This window comes from Tamandua tetradactyla, chromosome X (genome assembly GCF_023851605.1).
Source record: "Tamandua tetradactyla isolate mTamTet1 chromosome X, mTamTet1.pri, whole genome shotgun sequence".
Lineage (NCBI taxonomy): Eukaryota > Metazoa > Chordata > Mammalia > Pilosa > Myrmecophagidae > Tamandua > Tamandua tetradactyla.
The window spans coordinates 2,701,657-2,717,158 of NC_135353.1; the positions used below are offsets into that span (position 1 = coordinate 2,701,657).

The following is a 15,502-nucleotide window of genomic DNA, read 5'->3' on the forward strand; positions in this document are numbered from 1 at the left end:
AAATCAAAAATTTGAAAATGCTTACTAACATAGGTCACTACTATAGCAAAGTTGACAAACTTTATAAATTGGTTTGTGAAACATATTGTACAACCAGGCTTTGCAATGATTATTTAGATATAAATATGCCTATGGGTAAGCTAACTAAGATATATTTTAGGTAGCGTGCCAGTTTGAATCAGTGGTGGACCCCAGAAAAGCCATGTCCTTTAATCCTCATTCAATATTGCTGGCTGGGAGCTTTTTTATTGTTCCCATGGAGATGTGACCCACCCAATTGTGGGTGGTAACTTTTGTTTAGATGGCTTCCATGGAGGTGTGTCTCTACCCATTCCAGGTGGGTCTTGATTAGTTTACTGGAATCCTTTCACAAAGGAAATATTCTGGAGAGAACCACAAGAGCCCATGCAGCCAGAGACCTTTGGAGATGAAGAAAGAAAACACCCCTGGGGGAGTTCATGAAACAAGAAGCCTGGAGAGAAAGCTAGCAGATGTTGCTGTGTTCACCATGTGCCTTCTAGCTGAGAGAGAAACCCTGAACTTCATCAGCCTTTTTTGACTAAAGGTAGCTTCTTGTTGGTGCCTTAATTTGGATATTTCTATAGCCTTGCTTTAATTGGGACATTTCCACAGACTTAGAACTGTAAACTTGCAAGTTAATAAATTCTTCCTTTTAAAAGCTGTTCTGTTTCTGGTATATTGCATTCTGGCAGCTAGGAAACTACAATAAGTGGTTAAGATTTATATATGTTAATTGTAAAAGCATTTGTATCTTTATATTTTCCTGAAATCAGGAAAATGTTCATAACAGAGGTCATTTCTATAGCAATGTTGATATCTGTAATAACTTTCTACTTGATATTTTGAGAACATTCAGTTTTGATAGCTGATCAAACAGTATTTAAGTTAGCGTTTAATATTCAGAATTTAAGAAACTCTGCAACCTGAATGTGTAGATTTTTTCTTTGTTGCCTTAATTTTAAATTGGTTCATACAACTTACTGTGCAAACACAGGTTCTACAATGATTATTTGGATACTTTATTTAAATATGCCTATGGTTACGCTAACTAAGATATCCATTTTTGGTGGTTCTAAGTGTATTGCTTGTTTTCTTAAATAAAAATATTAAAAAAAAAAGACAAGGTCACCACCTGCCTAAAATGGAAAAGAATAAGGATTAACACAAAAGAGATGGGACAAGCCATTTGTGGAAATCAATATAGAGCCTAACTACCTAAAGAGAGTGGTGAACAGGCCTGATCTAACAAGGATGAGCTCAGGTCTCACCAAGGAGTCTAGGGTATATTCCCAGAGTCGGCTCAAGCTGAGACCAACCCACGATGCTTGGCTGTGATCTGATTTACTCCAACATGTCTATCCTGAGGCAGTGTGACAATGACAGACAATTCTGGTGACTCATGAGAAATTCTGAAAACAGAGAGAGGAATTACAAAGAAGCTGCTGGTCTCTGCATCAATGACAGCTCTCAATGGGGTGCTCCTGCCCCCAGGGACATTCGGCAATGCCTGGTTATCAGGTGGGGGTGTGTGTGTGCCTGGGATCCAGTGGACAGGGGCCAGGATGCTGCTAAATGCGCAGGGCAGTCCCCACCACCAAGAATTCCCCAGCTCCAAAATGGCAACTATACCACACTCACAACCTCCTACTGGGAAAGAACCTGCCCAACACTCAAGGTTTCTTCTCTGAATGGAAAGAATCCCTACCTTGATGGGGTAATATAGCCCCTAAAGCCCCACTCTCTACAGGTCCTCCAAGGCAGCTGGATGCCAGGCAATGTGCTCTGGGAAGTGGCCTTCCCCCATGGCAAAAGTGTGCAAACAAGGCCAGTTCTAGCTAACAGGGTATCAGAAATGAACCAGAGAAGTCAGGCAAGTATTATTACCAACTGGTAGAACTGGAGGAGGTTCCCGAGGTGGTAGCATTTGAGCTGGGCCTTGAAACCTGAGTGGACTTTTATGACTGTTTTAAAATTGGACTACAAATATTTTGACCCTGCCACATTGAGAGGTGGGATATTTGGTCTCACCTCTTGAACATGGACTGGCCATAGGGACTCAGAGCCTATAGAAGTCAGTGAAGGCATGGCTGAGTGACCTTCAAGACTAAGTCATAAAAGGCCATGCTTGGACCCTGGGCAGCCAGGTAAGAAGCTCAAATATAGCCACCATGTTGTGAGGAAGCCATGTGTAGGTGCTCCAGTCGAAAGTCCTAGCTGCGCCCATCCTTGATGATATATGAGGGACAAAGCCTCCAGACTCAAGTTTTCTGAGTCTTCCCAGCTGAGGTCCTAGACATCACAGAGCAGAGATGAGCCATTGTGCCTGTGCTTGAACTTCCTAGCCCTGGCCCAGTAACCCCTCAGTCATTCATTAGCAGATAATAAGTGAGTAACAGGCTTGCTAGCTGCCGTGCACCCCCCACACACACACCCCAGATCCACCCTCCGTGCCCCAGGCAGCTGATGAATTTGAGCTACATCAGTGGGTTCTTGCCCTCTGGCTTCCAGTTGGGTTTAGCCCATAGATTCCCTTAGTGTCTCAGTGATTTTTACACAGTGCCCCAAAACTGAAAGAAATATCCAACAGCTCTATTTATTAGTTAGACCCAAGCAACCTAATAGCAGGATCTGCACGATGTCTAACAAGTATTGCTGCATTTGCCTCGAAGATTTTAAACAGCCACCATGAGTTCACTGCCGCTGCATGTCTGCAGTGCCCAGAGCACCCGGTGCACAGTTTGCAATACACTGGTTTAGCCATCAGAGCCATCAAAGGTGGGAAGGCGGGAACACTCACAGTATTTACAATCCTGGCTCCCTCCCTCCAGGCTGTCCGAGGTTGGCTGTGTCCCTGTGAGGTGGCCCAGCTCTCTCCCACAGCCATGGATTCTAGAATCCTTTGCTGCCCTTGCCCCGTGAATGCCAAGGGTGGGAAGCACTCCTGATGTTGCTCACCAATGGCCTTTGCCGCCTCTTGTTGGTTTGTCTTACAAAGAGTCCCCCAATTAGACTTTCTTCAATTACTGTGTTTGAGTGCCCCATCACAACTGTGCCAAGTGTTGTTTTAAATACTGATGACAAAGCAGACACCAACCAAGTCCTTGTCCTCAAGAAGCTCAGAGTCTAGCAGTAGAGATGGATTGTGAGTACACACAGGTGGATACATCGTATCTGGGGTAACTGCTTTAAAGAAAACTAAAGCGGACTGCAGATAGAAGGGGATTTGGGAGACCCTTTTAGGGAGGGTGGTCAGAGAAGAGATGAGGGAGAGAACCATGTACCTATCTGGGGGAGGAGCTTCAAGTCAGAGGGGACAGCAAATGCAAAGGTGCCCAGACAGGGCAGTGGTTGGCAGACGGGAGGACCGTTAGGACGGGTAGGGAGGCAGGTGTGGCTGGAGCACAGAGAGGGGGCAGGGGAGCTGAGGGACGTGGAGGGATCTGGGCAGATGTGGGAAGGGATCTGATCTACATTTCAAAGAGGCTCTGGCTGCTGCATGGAGGCCGGACTACAGAGGGCATCTGAGGATGCTCAGACACGGGTTGGGAAGTCTCTGCTGGAGGTCCAAGTGCGAGGGGACAGTGGCCCAGACATGGGACATAGCAGAGGAAGGGGAGGGAAAAGGTTAGAATCTAGATGATTCTCAGGATGGCCCTGGTAGTCGTGAGGGAAAGAGAGGTGTGGAGAAGTGGCCAGAGCCACCCAAAAAAAGAGAAGTGGCCAGGGCTTGAGGGGGAAAAATCTGGGGGAGGAGCAGAAGCTCAGATTTGAATAAAATCCCTCCAAGATGCTGAGTAGCAGGGGTAATATTCAGCCGTGCAGGGCATTAGTAGTCCTTAGGTGGCTGGGTTACCGGGAGGTCCAGGGCTCCGGAAGGAGGGTCTGGGATTCAGTTGTCAAAGGGTACCAGCAGGCCAGCAGCCCACATGTGGAGATGTGGAGCAGGCGACCAGGAAGCACTGATACTAGCGCTAAGGTCAGGAATGGGTATGACCTCCTAGGACTTGGGGCAGTGCTTCCAGGAGATGCCAAGTGGCCATCGGATTTAGCCCCACAGAAGTCACTGCTGACCTTTGCTCAGGAGCAGTTTCAGTGGAGAGGTGGAAGGACAGAAAAGGGAGCCCCAACCTGCAATTTGCTGGTACACCCAGTGTGAGCTGTGAAGGATTAAGACAGTGTGGTTTGGGCGTTTCTCTTTTGGATTCTTGCATAATTTTGAACAGGACTGACAAAGCCCAATGAATGGACAGTGACTGTGTCAAAAAAAGTTCAAAGGGTATGTCCCTTTGGGAAAACTCAGAACAATGCAGGAAGCCAAAGGAATACAACAAGCTACCAGTGCAGTTACTCCTGGGTCAGTTCTTCTAGATGAGCTGATTTGGGGTCTCTGAGCCTTCCCTGATAATTTTGGTGGCACTTGGGTTCTGGCCAAGTAAAGGCTTATGTTAACCTGAGTCCCTGAAATGTCATCAGCACCTAGACTTGAAGACAACACTCTGCTTATTAACATTAGCAATTCACCGGGCTTGTCCTCCAACAATTCGGACAGGCAACAAAGCTACCCCTTGGTGCAGGCAAGGTAACTGCTGCCAGCAAATGGTGGAGCCCCGCGGAGACGCAGCCATAGAAAAGAAAAAGGTCAACATGAACCCCTTCAGAGCAGGGCGTGCTCTGTGATAATGAATTCTGCACTGCAGCAGCACTTCCTGCAGAGGGGACCGCCTCAGATTTGGAAAAGAATCCCAAAAGGAAGCTCCTAGCAATGCAGCCAGGTGCGGTGGTGCCTCCCCTTCAAACACATCTTCACTGAGCTGGGGCCTCTGTTCACTGGGGCTCAAGGACAGCAGCAGTTTTCAAAGTTTGTTTATTTAAAGCTGTAGAACCCTCTGACAGCTTAGGAGAAGCACTAGCTCACCTAGTTGGCTGAAGCTGGGGTGAAGTACAGGCCTACTCACTCCTGCTCTGATCCTCTCCCCTCAGCACAATTAAGTGCAGCCAGCCCGGGGAGGGTGGGCTGCAAAACACCCCCGCCCTGACTGCCCACCCCATGCTCTGTAAACTTTCACTGCGGTGCCAAGAACTCATTGCAAGTCAGTCTTCTGCACACTTCTTTTCAAATCCTGAATTTTGAGTATAACTGGGGACTGATTTTAAATGGTGACATTAAAACGATGTAAAGAAACCTCACAAAGTAGTTTTTTCCAAAGAATGAAGAGGACGTTAAAATGTAACTCTTGGCTTCCAGAGTCTTTTTTCTACTGCTGCTGTAACAAATTACTCCACACTTGTTAGCAAATGAGGGCATCTTGGGGGGCCATTATCCTGCCCACCTCAGCTTTCCACCACCTCCTGCGTGGGACACCTACACACATGGTTCTAATATATGTTTAGGATGCCTGGAAGCACTTAAGTGCAAAGCGGGATCTGCCAGTCATTGAACCCCTGAGGGCCATGTCCAGGTTCGGGGAAAGGAACAGGCAGCAGAGGAGAAGCATGCCAAGAAGGTACAAAGCCCAAGAATGCACATGCGGCAGGAAAAACAAACACCAGGCATGGGGGCGGAAAACAGAGTAGGCAAGCCAGTCTATCTGGAAGGCCCCTTCCCTGAAGGCAGGAGGGAGGATGGAAACCAGCCACCTGCCCCCTCCTCGCCCTGGTCCCCAGTGGTCAAACGGGCCTCCTTGCCATCAGCTCCACGAGAGGCAATGCCAGGCCCTTCCACTGGCCCGCTCCTGCCAGCTCCTGTGTGGTGACTCTTGTGTGGGCTCTGTGGCTCATAAACAAACCAAACCTGTTTTAGTTACCTGGTTGTCAAGGCAATGGAGGGGGGTGGAGGGTGTCACCTGAGACAGCAAGGAAGGGGCCATAAACCAATCAAAGCAGGTGAGACTGGAAGGCAAACAGTCCCCACACTCTCTGTCCAGTGTGATGACTGCTGCCCCAACATGAAACCCTGTATCCATTAGCAGTCCCCCCCATTCTCCCCTCCCCGTGGGTCCTGGCAGCCCATGGATCAACTTTATTTTTTTGTCTCTAGGGATTTGCCTGGTGTGGACATTGCACAAGCACGTGGCCTTCTGTAGTCTGGCTTCTTCCACTTACTGTGTTGCCAAGGTTTGCACAGTGGTTTGTTTTTTTTTAAATGTGCCCTGGGAGGTCTAGGGTAACTTGAATAGTGATCATACACATGAAAACAGCTGACTGTGCCAGGCACTGTGCTCAGCGCTTTACACATTATTCAGTTAATCCTCATAACAACCCCCATGAGGTGGGGGGGGCTCCATTGTACAGATGAGGAAACTGAGGCGCAGGTTGAGTGGCTTGCCCAAGGCCCTAGGAATGCTCCATCTAGGCTGGATTACCTCTCTTCAAGGGAGCAGGTGCTTCTTGGTTTGCTAATACTGCTCACCTCACTTATTCTTGGCTCACTTCTCACATTTCAAACAACTGCCCAATTCATATTGGCTTCTGCATTCAGGGTTCCTGCTTTGGTTGCTTGGCAAAACCTGAGTTCAAATCCAGTTCTGCTCCAGACTAAATGTGACCTTGGGTAAATTACCAAACCTCTCTGGGTCATGCCTTTTTCATCTTAGGTATGAGTGGCTTACCACCCAGGTACTTTTCAAGGTTGTAACCAAAGGGCCATCAAGGACATCAGGGGGTTGCAACAAGGGACAAATGTGTGTGCATTGAAGGCGTTCTGGAAACAGAGCCCTTGTTCCAATTTCCACCTCTGCCACCCCACACACAGAGATGGCATATCTGTCTTCTGAGGATTTCCAAGGCTAGTAAAATACACATAGAACTAAAAAGCAATCCATGATTAGAGCAAGAATGACTTGTTAACTGCCCTCTAAACTCTTGGGAACCTGAAGTCTGTCTCTACTTGCCAGAAGTTGGAGGGACTGCCCAAATCAGGCAGGGAAGTGACCGTGTACTGAGGCCCAGGACCAGGAATCACGTGGCCCTCTGGCAGGCCCAGCCAGACCCACCACTCAGAAAGTGGGGCTTCCTTGAGCCCAGAAGCCCACCAAGGCAAAAGGCCCATTTGTCACCTTGTTTGGGATAAAGATCCTGAAAGCTGGGTCCCTAACATGAAACAAAGCTTCTTCTGGCTCAGCTTTCTTCATTAAAACAACAAAGAAAAGACGGCTGGGGCAAATCCTGGCCCTACCTCCCCCATGCTATGTGACCCACGGCTGGAACAAGGGGATAATCCCTGGCCTGTGTGATACTGGAGAAGTGCCTGGTGCACAGCATGCACTCAAGAAGTGGGAGCTGGTGGCATCATTCGGATGAGCAAATTGAAGTTCAGAGAAACTCACTTTCCTAAGGCCACTTGGCCAGGAAGTGGGGCAGCCTCGAGGTCTAAGTGCCTAGTGTTTAAAAGCAGGAACTCTGGATCAGTCACACATTGGCTCTAGCTCTATCTGTACCACTTATAGCTGTGTAATCTTAGGCAATTATTTCACCGCTCTGTGCCCCCGTTTCCTCATCCGGAGAATGGGTCACTGCTTCTCAGTTTCCTCTACCACCTCCTAAATCAACAGTGAAAATGTGAGACCCAATCATTCATATCCCTCAAAGACAGTGTCACTTTTCTAACTTTTTCGTGCTTCCACTTTCAAATTTTCCATGTCATTAGGTGCAAATCAATCAAATGAGAAAGCTTTATCCCACAAATGTAACCTAAGCAACATGAAAATTATATTCCATGAGGGAGAGATTTAAAAGAAAGTTCAATGATTCTTTATCCCATTAACTTGCTTTATTTTTCATCATAGCACTGACAAAGTTTGTGCTTTTCTCTATGGGGATGTCAGCTTCATGAGCATAGGTGTGGCCTCAGGGCCTGGGACAGAACCTGGCCCCTTTGTCCTCTGTTAAATGGCTGCTCTTGTATCAACTCCATGAGGGTTGGCCATGTGAAAAACATTTCCACATCTTTTGCAAAACCGTCCACTGTTTTTTTAGTGGGCCTTATCTGCGAGATAAATCTTACTAGAACTCGGTACTGGGCCAGCTGAGCCCTGTTTTTCTCTAGTCGAGTGTGCCTGTTTGGCCAGGAAGCTCAGAGCACAATTCTGTGCTCAACTGCAGTGTTCTCCTTACACCCTTTTTCTGACGCGTAGATGGGATATAAATAAGTGTGAGAAGAGTCTATTGGTACACGTTTGGGACTATTTTTAACCGCAGATGGCATCAGAATATTCAAAGAAACTGCTTCTCAACCCTGAAAGTGCCTACCAATTCCCTGGTGACGTTGTTAAAAGGCAAAGATGGACTTAGCAGCCGGCTCAGGGGCGGGGCCTGAGATGCTGCATTTCTAACCATGTCCCCGATGCCGGCCGGGCCCTGGACCACGCTCGGGTGTAAGAAACTTGCTCCCTTGACTCAGCAGAACTCCCTTCTCCTCTCCGTCTCCACAACTCGAGCGGGCAGCAGTAGCAGCAGTTGGGGAGCAGGTTACCCACCGCCGCCACCCCAGCCCGCCCGCCGCAGGAAGGGGGCTGGAAATCCGCCCGCAAGGTCGCCAGGTGCTTGGGCCGCAGGTGTCCTCGCGGCAAATTCTCAGGAGCCCTGCTGTGAGGGATGCGTGCTCTCCTCAAGGCTTCGCCAACGACACCGCCCTGGGGACAACTGTGGCACGGGTGGTGACACCTGCTTGTGGAGGATTTGGGGAGCGTGCGTGGGGGTGGGGTGGGGGGTGGGAACCATTCGGGTGTTTCTAGCCCAGCAACAAGAGCGGGCCCAGCCCGTCCTGTCCGGCCACACCGACCAACGGCGAGGTCTGTACGGCGGGTTCGGGACTGGGACCCCCGCCCACCAGCCCCGCACCGCCCCGCCCGTCCACCGTCTCCTTCGCGGGCCGCGGGCCGAGGGCCGGGCCGCTCATGCGCAGAGCGACCCCCGGGCCGACGGGACTCCGCGCCCCCGCCCCGCGCGCCCCCCGCCCGCCTTACCTCTCTGGGCCAGGGTGGCCAAGGTGAAAGCCAGACAGGCGAGGAGCGCGGAGCGCCTGGCCACCATGGTGGGAGCGGGCGGAGGGGCGCTTCAGCACCGTTAGCGCGAGAGCGCCCGCGGGCGAGGCCGAGGCGCGCGGAGGGGCGGGGCGAGGGGCGGAGCGCTGTCGCCACCGCAGGGCGCGGCCCCGAGCGGGCGGGGCAGGGGCGCGCGCGAGCGCCAGCTCCAGGGAGCGCGCCCGGCTGGGGCGCGGCCGCGACCGCAGCCTGAGGGGCGGGGCTTCCGGGCGGTAGGCGGGGTCGCGCGAGGGGCAGGGTCGGGCCGGGTGCCTCGGGGCGCTATAGCGTGGTGGCAAGGCTGGGGCCTGAGGGCCGGCCGGGAGCGCCGGTGACCTTGGCCAGGCTCTTCCCCTTTCACCCGGGGGCGCCAAGGCCGGTCCCCGGGGGCCCCTCCGCTGCCAAGGCCGCCTTCGCAGGGCCGGGCCGGGGCAAGCCGTCACCAGAGGGGCGCCGGGAGGGCCAGGGCGCAGGGGCGGCCCTCCCCGGGGTTCGGTGACTGCGCGGACGGCCGAGTTCACCTGCGCGGGGCGGTGCGCACAGCGGGCCGAGGGGGCCCGAGGAGCCGTCCGTGGCCACTGACGGGCCCGGGCTGCAGGCAGCTGGCGAGGACAAAGAGCAAAAGCGACCTGGCCCGCGCCGGCGTCGAGCCTAGCCCTGCCTTTGTGCCGCTGCCCCGAGCCGCACTCGCCTCAGAGGGTGCCAGCTGCCACCCTGCCCCCGGTCCCCGCGGCAGCCTTCCTGGGCCCCCACGCCGCCCGGGAGCCCCCCAACTGGCTCCTGCCTCACCCCCACCCCCCCAGTTCGTGTGCTTCGTGGCCTGCCGCCAAGGGAGAGAAGGGTCCTCCCGACAGGGAGCCGAGGTCTTTACCTCTTGGCCTTCCATGCACCCGGGCTAGGCGGTCGGAAGGATCGTGGGCTCGGAGGGTGTTGGCACTCCTTCCCTGACTCCGGCAGCTGCGGAATTTACAACAATAGCTGGTGGTCGCGGAGCACGTGCTATGTGCCCCCGATGCCTCCCGGGCATTCTACCCATGTTTTAAATTCCTCCTGCCAACCCTCAGTATCACCTAAATGCGGAACAAGGAAAAGGAGCCAAAGGGAGGTGCTCTGAGGTGGCAGGGTCAAGCAGGTCACGTCACACGGGGCCACCAGGAACCTGAGCCGGTGAATGGTTAAGACCAGGTGCTCCAGAGCCAGGCAGAAGGAGTTCACATCCTGGCTCCAGGTTGGTGGTGTGCAGCCAGAGCCACCCAGCCGGAGGTCTACTGGGGAAAGGTAGGGCCGGGACACCCGAAGTTCCCCCTGGCCAAACACCAGCCCCCCTCAGCCTAACTCTTCCAAGACAGTCCTCCAGCACCAGGCCAAAGGCATGCCGCAGCCCACCCACCTGCAAAAGCTAAGAATGATGTTTGAGCTTTTAAGTGGTTGAGAAGAAATCGGAAGAAGAGTTTGTGAAATGGGAAAATTTGAGGAAATTCCAGTTCCAACGTCCATGAAATGTACAGGGGCTCCCCCCCTGCCCATTAGGTGAGGTATTGCCTTCGGCTGCTTTTATGCACCCACGGCACAGGTGAGCTGCTGCAGCAGAGGCCGGTGGCCCACTAAAACCTAAAAGGCCTCCTCTACTCTCTGGCCTTCTATAGAAAGTGTTTGTCAGCCCCTGCTCCAGCCGATTGAACCATTGCAAGGATGAATGTTAGCAAGTGAGGGTGCGGGACCTAACGATGGCCTTCTCGGACCCAGGAATCAGAAGTGACAGAAAAGGACAATATTCAGGTTAGAGCCTGAGAGGACTGGTGACATCTAGAACCTCAGCCTGGAACTCGGTGAGCCTCCCAGGCAGACAGGGCCACCCTGCTGAATGGCAGTTGAGCATGCAGTTGGTTTACATGCCAAAAGTGCTACACTTAGAAATCATGATTCTGCCCACATGAGAGAGCCCAATGCCACTGCCACTGCATGTGGGTACTGGGGCCCGCATTTGGCCAAGATTTCCTGTTTACACACCGTCCCCTTGCCCACCCTACCCCCCCCCCCCCCCGCCTTTACTAGCCTTCTCGTTCTCTAAAAATTGCCACCAATTGAAAAATCACTTGACCTAACTGGCCAGCTCTTCTCAGAAAATGTCCAGGCAGAGGAACAGCAGCACAGGGGAATGGCCATCAGACTAAGCCAAGAGTACAGGGATAGGCATGGATGGTGGTGGGTGGGCACCACAGGCAAGCTTTGCCTCCCTGGCCACTTGTGCTCCCTGCTGCCCATCCCTGCAGGGCTGCCTGCTGCTGTACTCAGGATATGATCAGTCCTGCGGTTGAACTTACACTACTCTGGGTTAAGTAGGCTTCTGAGGATGAGCCTGGGATTCCACCATCACTCCCCAAACTTTCACTCCCTGCCCCCCTCTCTCATTACACACCATATCCCTGGAAAGATATGTTCCAAATTCCAAAACAACCTCCAAATCCTATTGCTGTCACCAGTGCAGAGTTCCTATTCTTGTTCCCTGTTGCCACAAAGACCCCACCCTCAATATTTCTGGGAGGTCCCTTTGGGGCCTCCCTCACCTGTGGCCCAAATCAGCCCCATCTAGTGGCATCTTCCCACCAGAGTCCTGGAAAAACCATACTGCCACCACCACCACCCCGCCCCCACTACAGTGCCCATCATGAGAGCAGCTCTCTCTGCACCGAGAGTGCCATTTCCCGGAGTTCCCAAACCACCTTTCCTTGGGATGCCCGGGCACAGAGGGATTCCACATAGGGGCAGGGGCAAGAACGAAGCAACCAAAGTAGCTCAGCTCATGCTCAAGGCTTCTCCGGCCCTTCCATCTGCTTCTCATCTCCTTCCCCAGCCTTGGGCCCTAATGCCTCCAACCAAACCAGCTTAAGGGCCCCAGCTGGGTAGGGGCTGGGGGAGGGACAGAACACCCTCTCCCCCTACCATGTAGAGCAAGTAAGAGACAAAGTTCATGATTTCAGAATAAAAGTCAGCACTTTAGCTTTATGGGGCAAAACTTGCCACAACAACCTCATTTTCCTTATAGAGCCAGGAGCTGGGGAATCCGGTGCAGTGCATGGTGCATTTCCATTGATAGGAACTTTTTTTGGAATACAAAAGTCCTTTATTTCATAAAAAGGTGGTAGTGTTTTGTTTAATGTGCTAACTTTGCAAAATTGAAAGTTGGCAACCATACTGTCCCCAAACTAAAAAAAGAGAAAAATCCCTCTATGGTGATGCTCACAAGCCTGGGAACCACAGGCTACCCCGCCACCCCCCATACACCCACCCAGTGTCTGAGCCTCCATTCAGCCCACCCAGAGCCCTGAGACCCAGGATTTTTTGGAATGCACCCCCTATGTAAGCAGAAGCCATGAAAATGGACTCTGAAACAATGTTTCCTCTCATATTTTTTGAGTTGTAAGCCAAGTCCCCAACCCCTCCCCGGCTCCTCCGCCTCTCTGCAGCATCTTATTCTCTTGGGTTCTATAATATTGCAAGGTCAGGCTGGGCCTTGAATGCCATGGCAAGGAGAAAGACTTGGTCCCACGGTCAGAGGGAAGCCGCTGAAGTTTTCAGGCAGTAAGCAGCAGGGCGGTGGGGGCCGTGGTGTGCAGGCTGGGTTGGAGGGAGCTCCAGAGAAAGTGGTCCCCTGAAGCGGCTATTGGCACCTTCTATGGGTAGAGGCCATGAGACTGGAGAAAAGGGTTTGGGGGCAGGGTGTGTGGCGCACAGGTAGCAGTAGCCACAGAAAAGACTGCAGGGTGGGGTGGGGGTTCAGTCGAAGGCACCCATTTGGAAGAGGGGTTCCAGCTTAGCTCAGGCCCCCGGGCATTTTGTCAGGTAATGCAGCAAATGCCCATGAGGTTCGAATCATTTCAGCCTTTTTGCTTCCTGTAAGGAGCCCCATTTTGAGGGTTTTCTTCCCACACCAAGGACGTACATGACGACACAGAAGGAAAAGAGGGCGGTGCAAAATGCCGGCAGATCATAACTTGGAGTCAAGGCTCATTATCATGAGAAGGAGTCCTCTTCTTGGGAAATCTAAATGCACAACACCCCGTCAGCTGGAGGAAGCCTGCGTGCCAAGTCAACCGGGGTTTATCTTCTACCTGCGTGTTTTCCTAATGGCAGAGACTGTTCTGTAAATTTCTTTCTAGTGCTCAGTCGCGTTAATATGCAATTTGCATAGGCACTTGGCAAGAAATAACTTATGTCTCTGTAATATTTCCAAGGCCGCTTTTTTGCACTGCAAATTCTGACCTCTACAAATGGGACTTAACGCTTAGCTCCCTGATGCCCAGGGAGTCTCCAGGAAGTTCTCGGGAGACTCACACCACAGACACCCACATTTGGCCTCTTTAAGTTTTAAATTAAGTCTTTCTTGTAATAATAGCAGCCGAGAGATCTCCCAGAGTAGGTTACAGAACTGTGGAAAACAGCCTCCGATTAATAGCAGAAACGTTTTGTTCAAAAATACCTCTCATTAGTTTTTCTCAGGCATTGTCACCCCTTTGGGATACCAGGAGATCCAACACCCTCTGTACAACACACACACACCACACATTCTAGGATGCTAGAGTACATGCATCTGAGTATTACTGGAGTCAAATTGCAGCCTATGCAATGCGACCATTTGGTTCCATTAACTCCTAAGTACAAACATAAAACCTCTGTTTGGCTATAGACTTTTGCCAGCTGGCTTGGGTAATCTGAGGCAGAGAGAAACTGGAGCAGCATGGTTCTATGTCTAACTGGTTATGTGCGTCTGAACAGAAATTGATTACCATATATCAACTGAGTATCTGGCAATCCTGCCTCCTAAAGATTTCTCAAAGCCACCTACTCCTCTCGGTTCCCACTACAGACACCCAGCATAAGTCACCACCTGGGGACAGCTAAGCAAAACCAGAGCCTCTTAACTGGGACTCCCGCTTTCACTTTCTCTCCTCTCCGGTGCATGCTCCATACACCTCGCAGGGTGAACAAGCTGAGTCCTAAGCCAGGGCAGGGCTGTCCCCTGCTCAATTTCTCCCTGGGGGCTTCTTCCCATGGATCCCAGGACCAAGAATGCAATTTTATGCAAATGGATAAAATGCAACGATAAACCAATGGTTTGGAGCTGATAACGTATAAACAAGTCATTTGTGGCAAGTACTAAGTACAGGAGGTGGGGACAGAGGCGTAGAGGAACATAGTGTGTGCATGCTATTAAAGTTGTTAAGTTGGTATCAAAGCAAACAAGATCATTATAGATTTAGGATGTTAAATGTAAGTCCCATGGTAACCACAAAGAAAATATCACAGAATATGAAGAAATATCAGACAGTATCAGAGAATAGAGACAGTAGAATACAGGTTACAAGGGGTCAGGGCTAGGGGCAATGGGGAAGTAATGCAGAATGCGTATATGGCTTCTGTTTAGGGTGAAGGGAAAGTTCTAGTAATGGAAGGTGGTGAGGGTACTGCAACATTGTAAATGTGATTAATGCAAACGAATGGCATGTTTGGGAATGGTTGGGATGGGAAGATTTGTGTTGCACGTGTTTCCATAATAAAAAAAGAAAGAGAAACTAAAGAGATAATGACAATTATGTGACACTGGATGGGACCTAAGAATGGAATAAAAATGGCTCAAAAGGATATTATTGAGGCAATAGAAAAAAATTGGAATATAGAAAGTAAAATTTATATCAGTGTTACATTTCTTAAAACTTGATAACTGCACCTAAGGTGACCACATAAGTGAATATTCTTGTTCATGGAAAATATGCCTGGAAGTATTATGTGTTCAAGGAGCATGATCTGTGCAACCTGCTGTCAAATGTTCAGAAAATTTATAGATAGATAGTTAGATAATAGACAGATAGATGGATAATATATTGCAAAATATTAAAATTGGCGGGTCTGGGTATCTGAGTGGGGGGGGGCGTTTGTTCGACTTCTCTTTATCTCATTGTATTGTTTTTGCAACTGTACTGTAAGTTTGACATTGTTTCAAAATATCAAGTTAAAAAAAATCCTAGCAGTTAAGCACTAGTATTGTACCCATTTTATAGCAAAGGAAACTGAGGCCTGGTAAAATAGCTTGCACTCTTAGGGAACCCTGCTCTTGACCCCTGCACCTACCTGCGGCTCAGGTAGACAAATGTGTGCTACAGGGCTCCTGTTTAGAAAAGGGAGACTTGGTTCCTCATTCGCATTGTTTCAGATGGGGGAGGGGGATCAAGGGATTCCCCACCCATGACGACTGCATGGTCCTGAGAAGTCCCAGCAGAGCGTTTCTGAGGAGCTGGGGCCCCTCTCTCTACCATATCATTAAACAGGCCAATCCCCCAGATCCCATTACAGCGGCCTGACCAGTGGGAGGGTGTCTGCCCACCATCTGCAGGAACCTTCTAGGTGCAGGCCTCTGCTGCCGCCCTTAGCCCCCACAGCCTCGACAGCAGGGCCAGTAGACC

General features: G+C 51.0%; 1 protein-coding gene across 4 annotated transcripts in view; it reads right to left on the reverse strand.

Moving 5' to 3' along the window:
* Window positions 1-9,121, reverse strand: part of CD99L2 (CD99 molecule like 2) — a 94,287-nt gene extending 85,166 nt beyond the window's left edge. For all 4 annotated transcript variants that reach the window (XM_077146851.1, XM_077146850.1, XM_077146849.1 and 1 more), the window contains exon 1: window positions 8,985-9,121. In XM_077146851.1, the coding sequence (XP_077002966.1) occupies window positions 8,985-9,051 (67 nt within the window). In that variant the 5' untranslated portion in view covers window positions 9,052-9,121. The remainder of the gene's footprint in view (window positions 1-8,984) is intronic.
* Window positions 9,122-15,502: the final 6,381 nt, after the last annotated feature.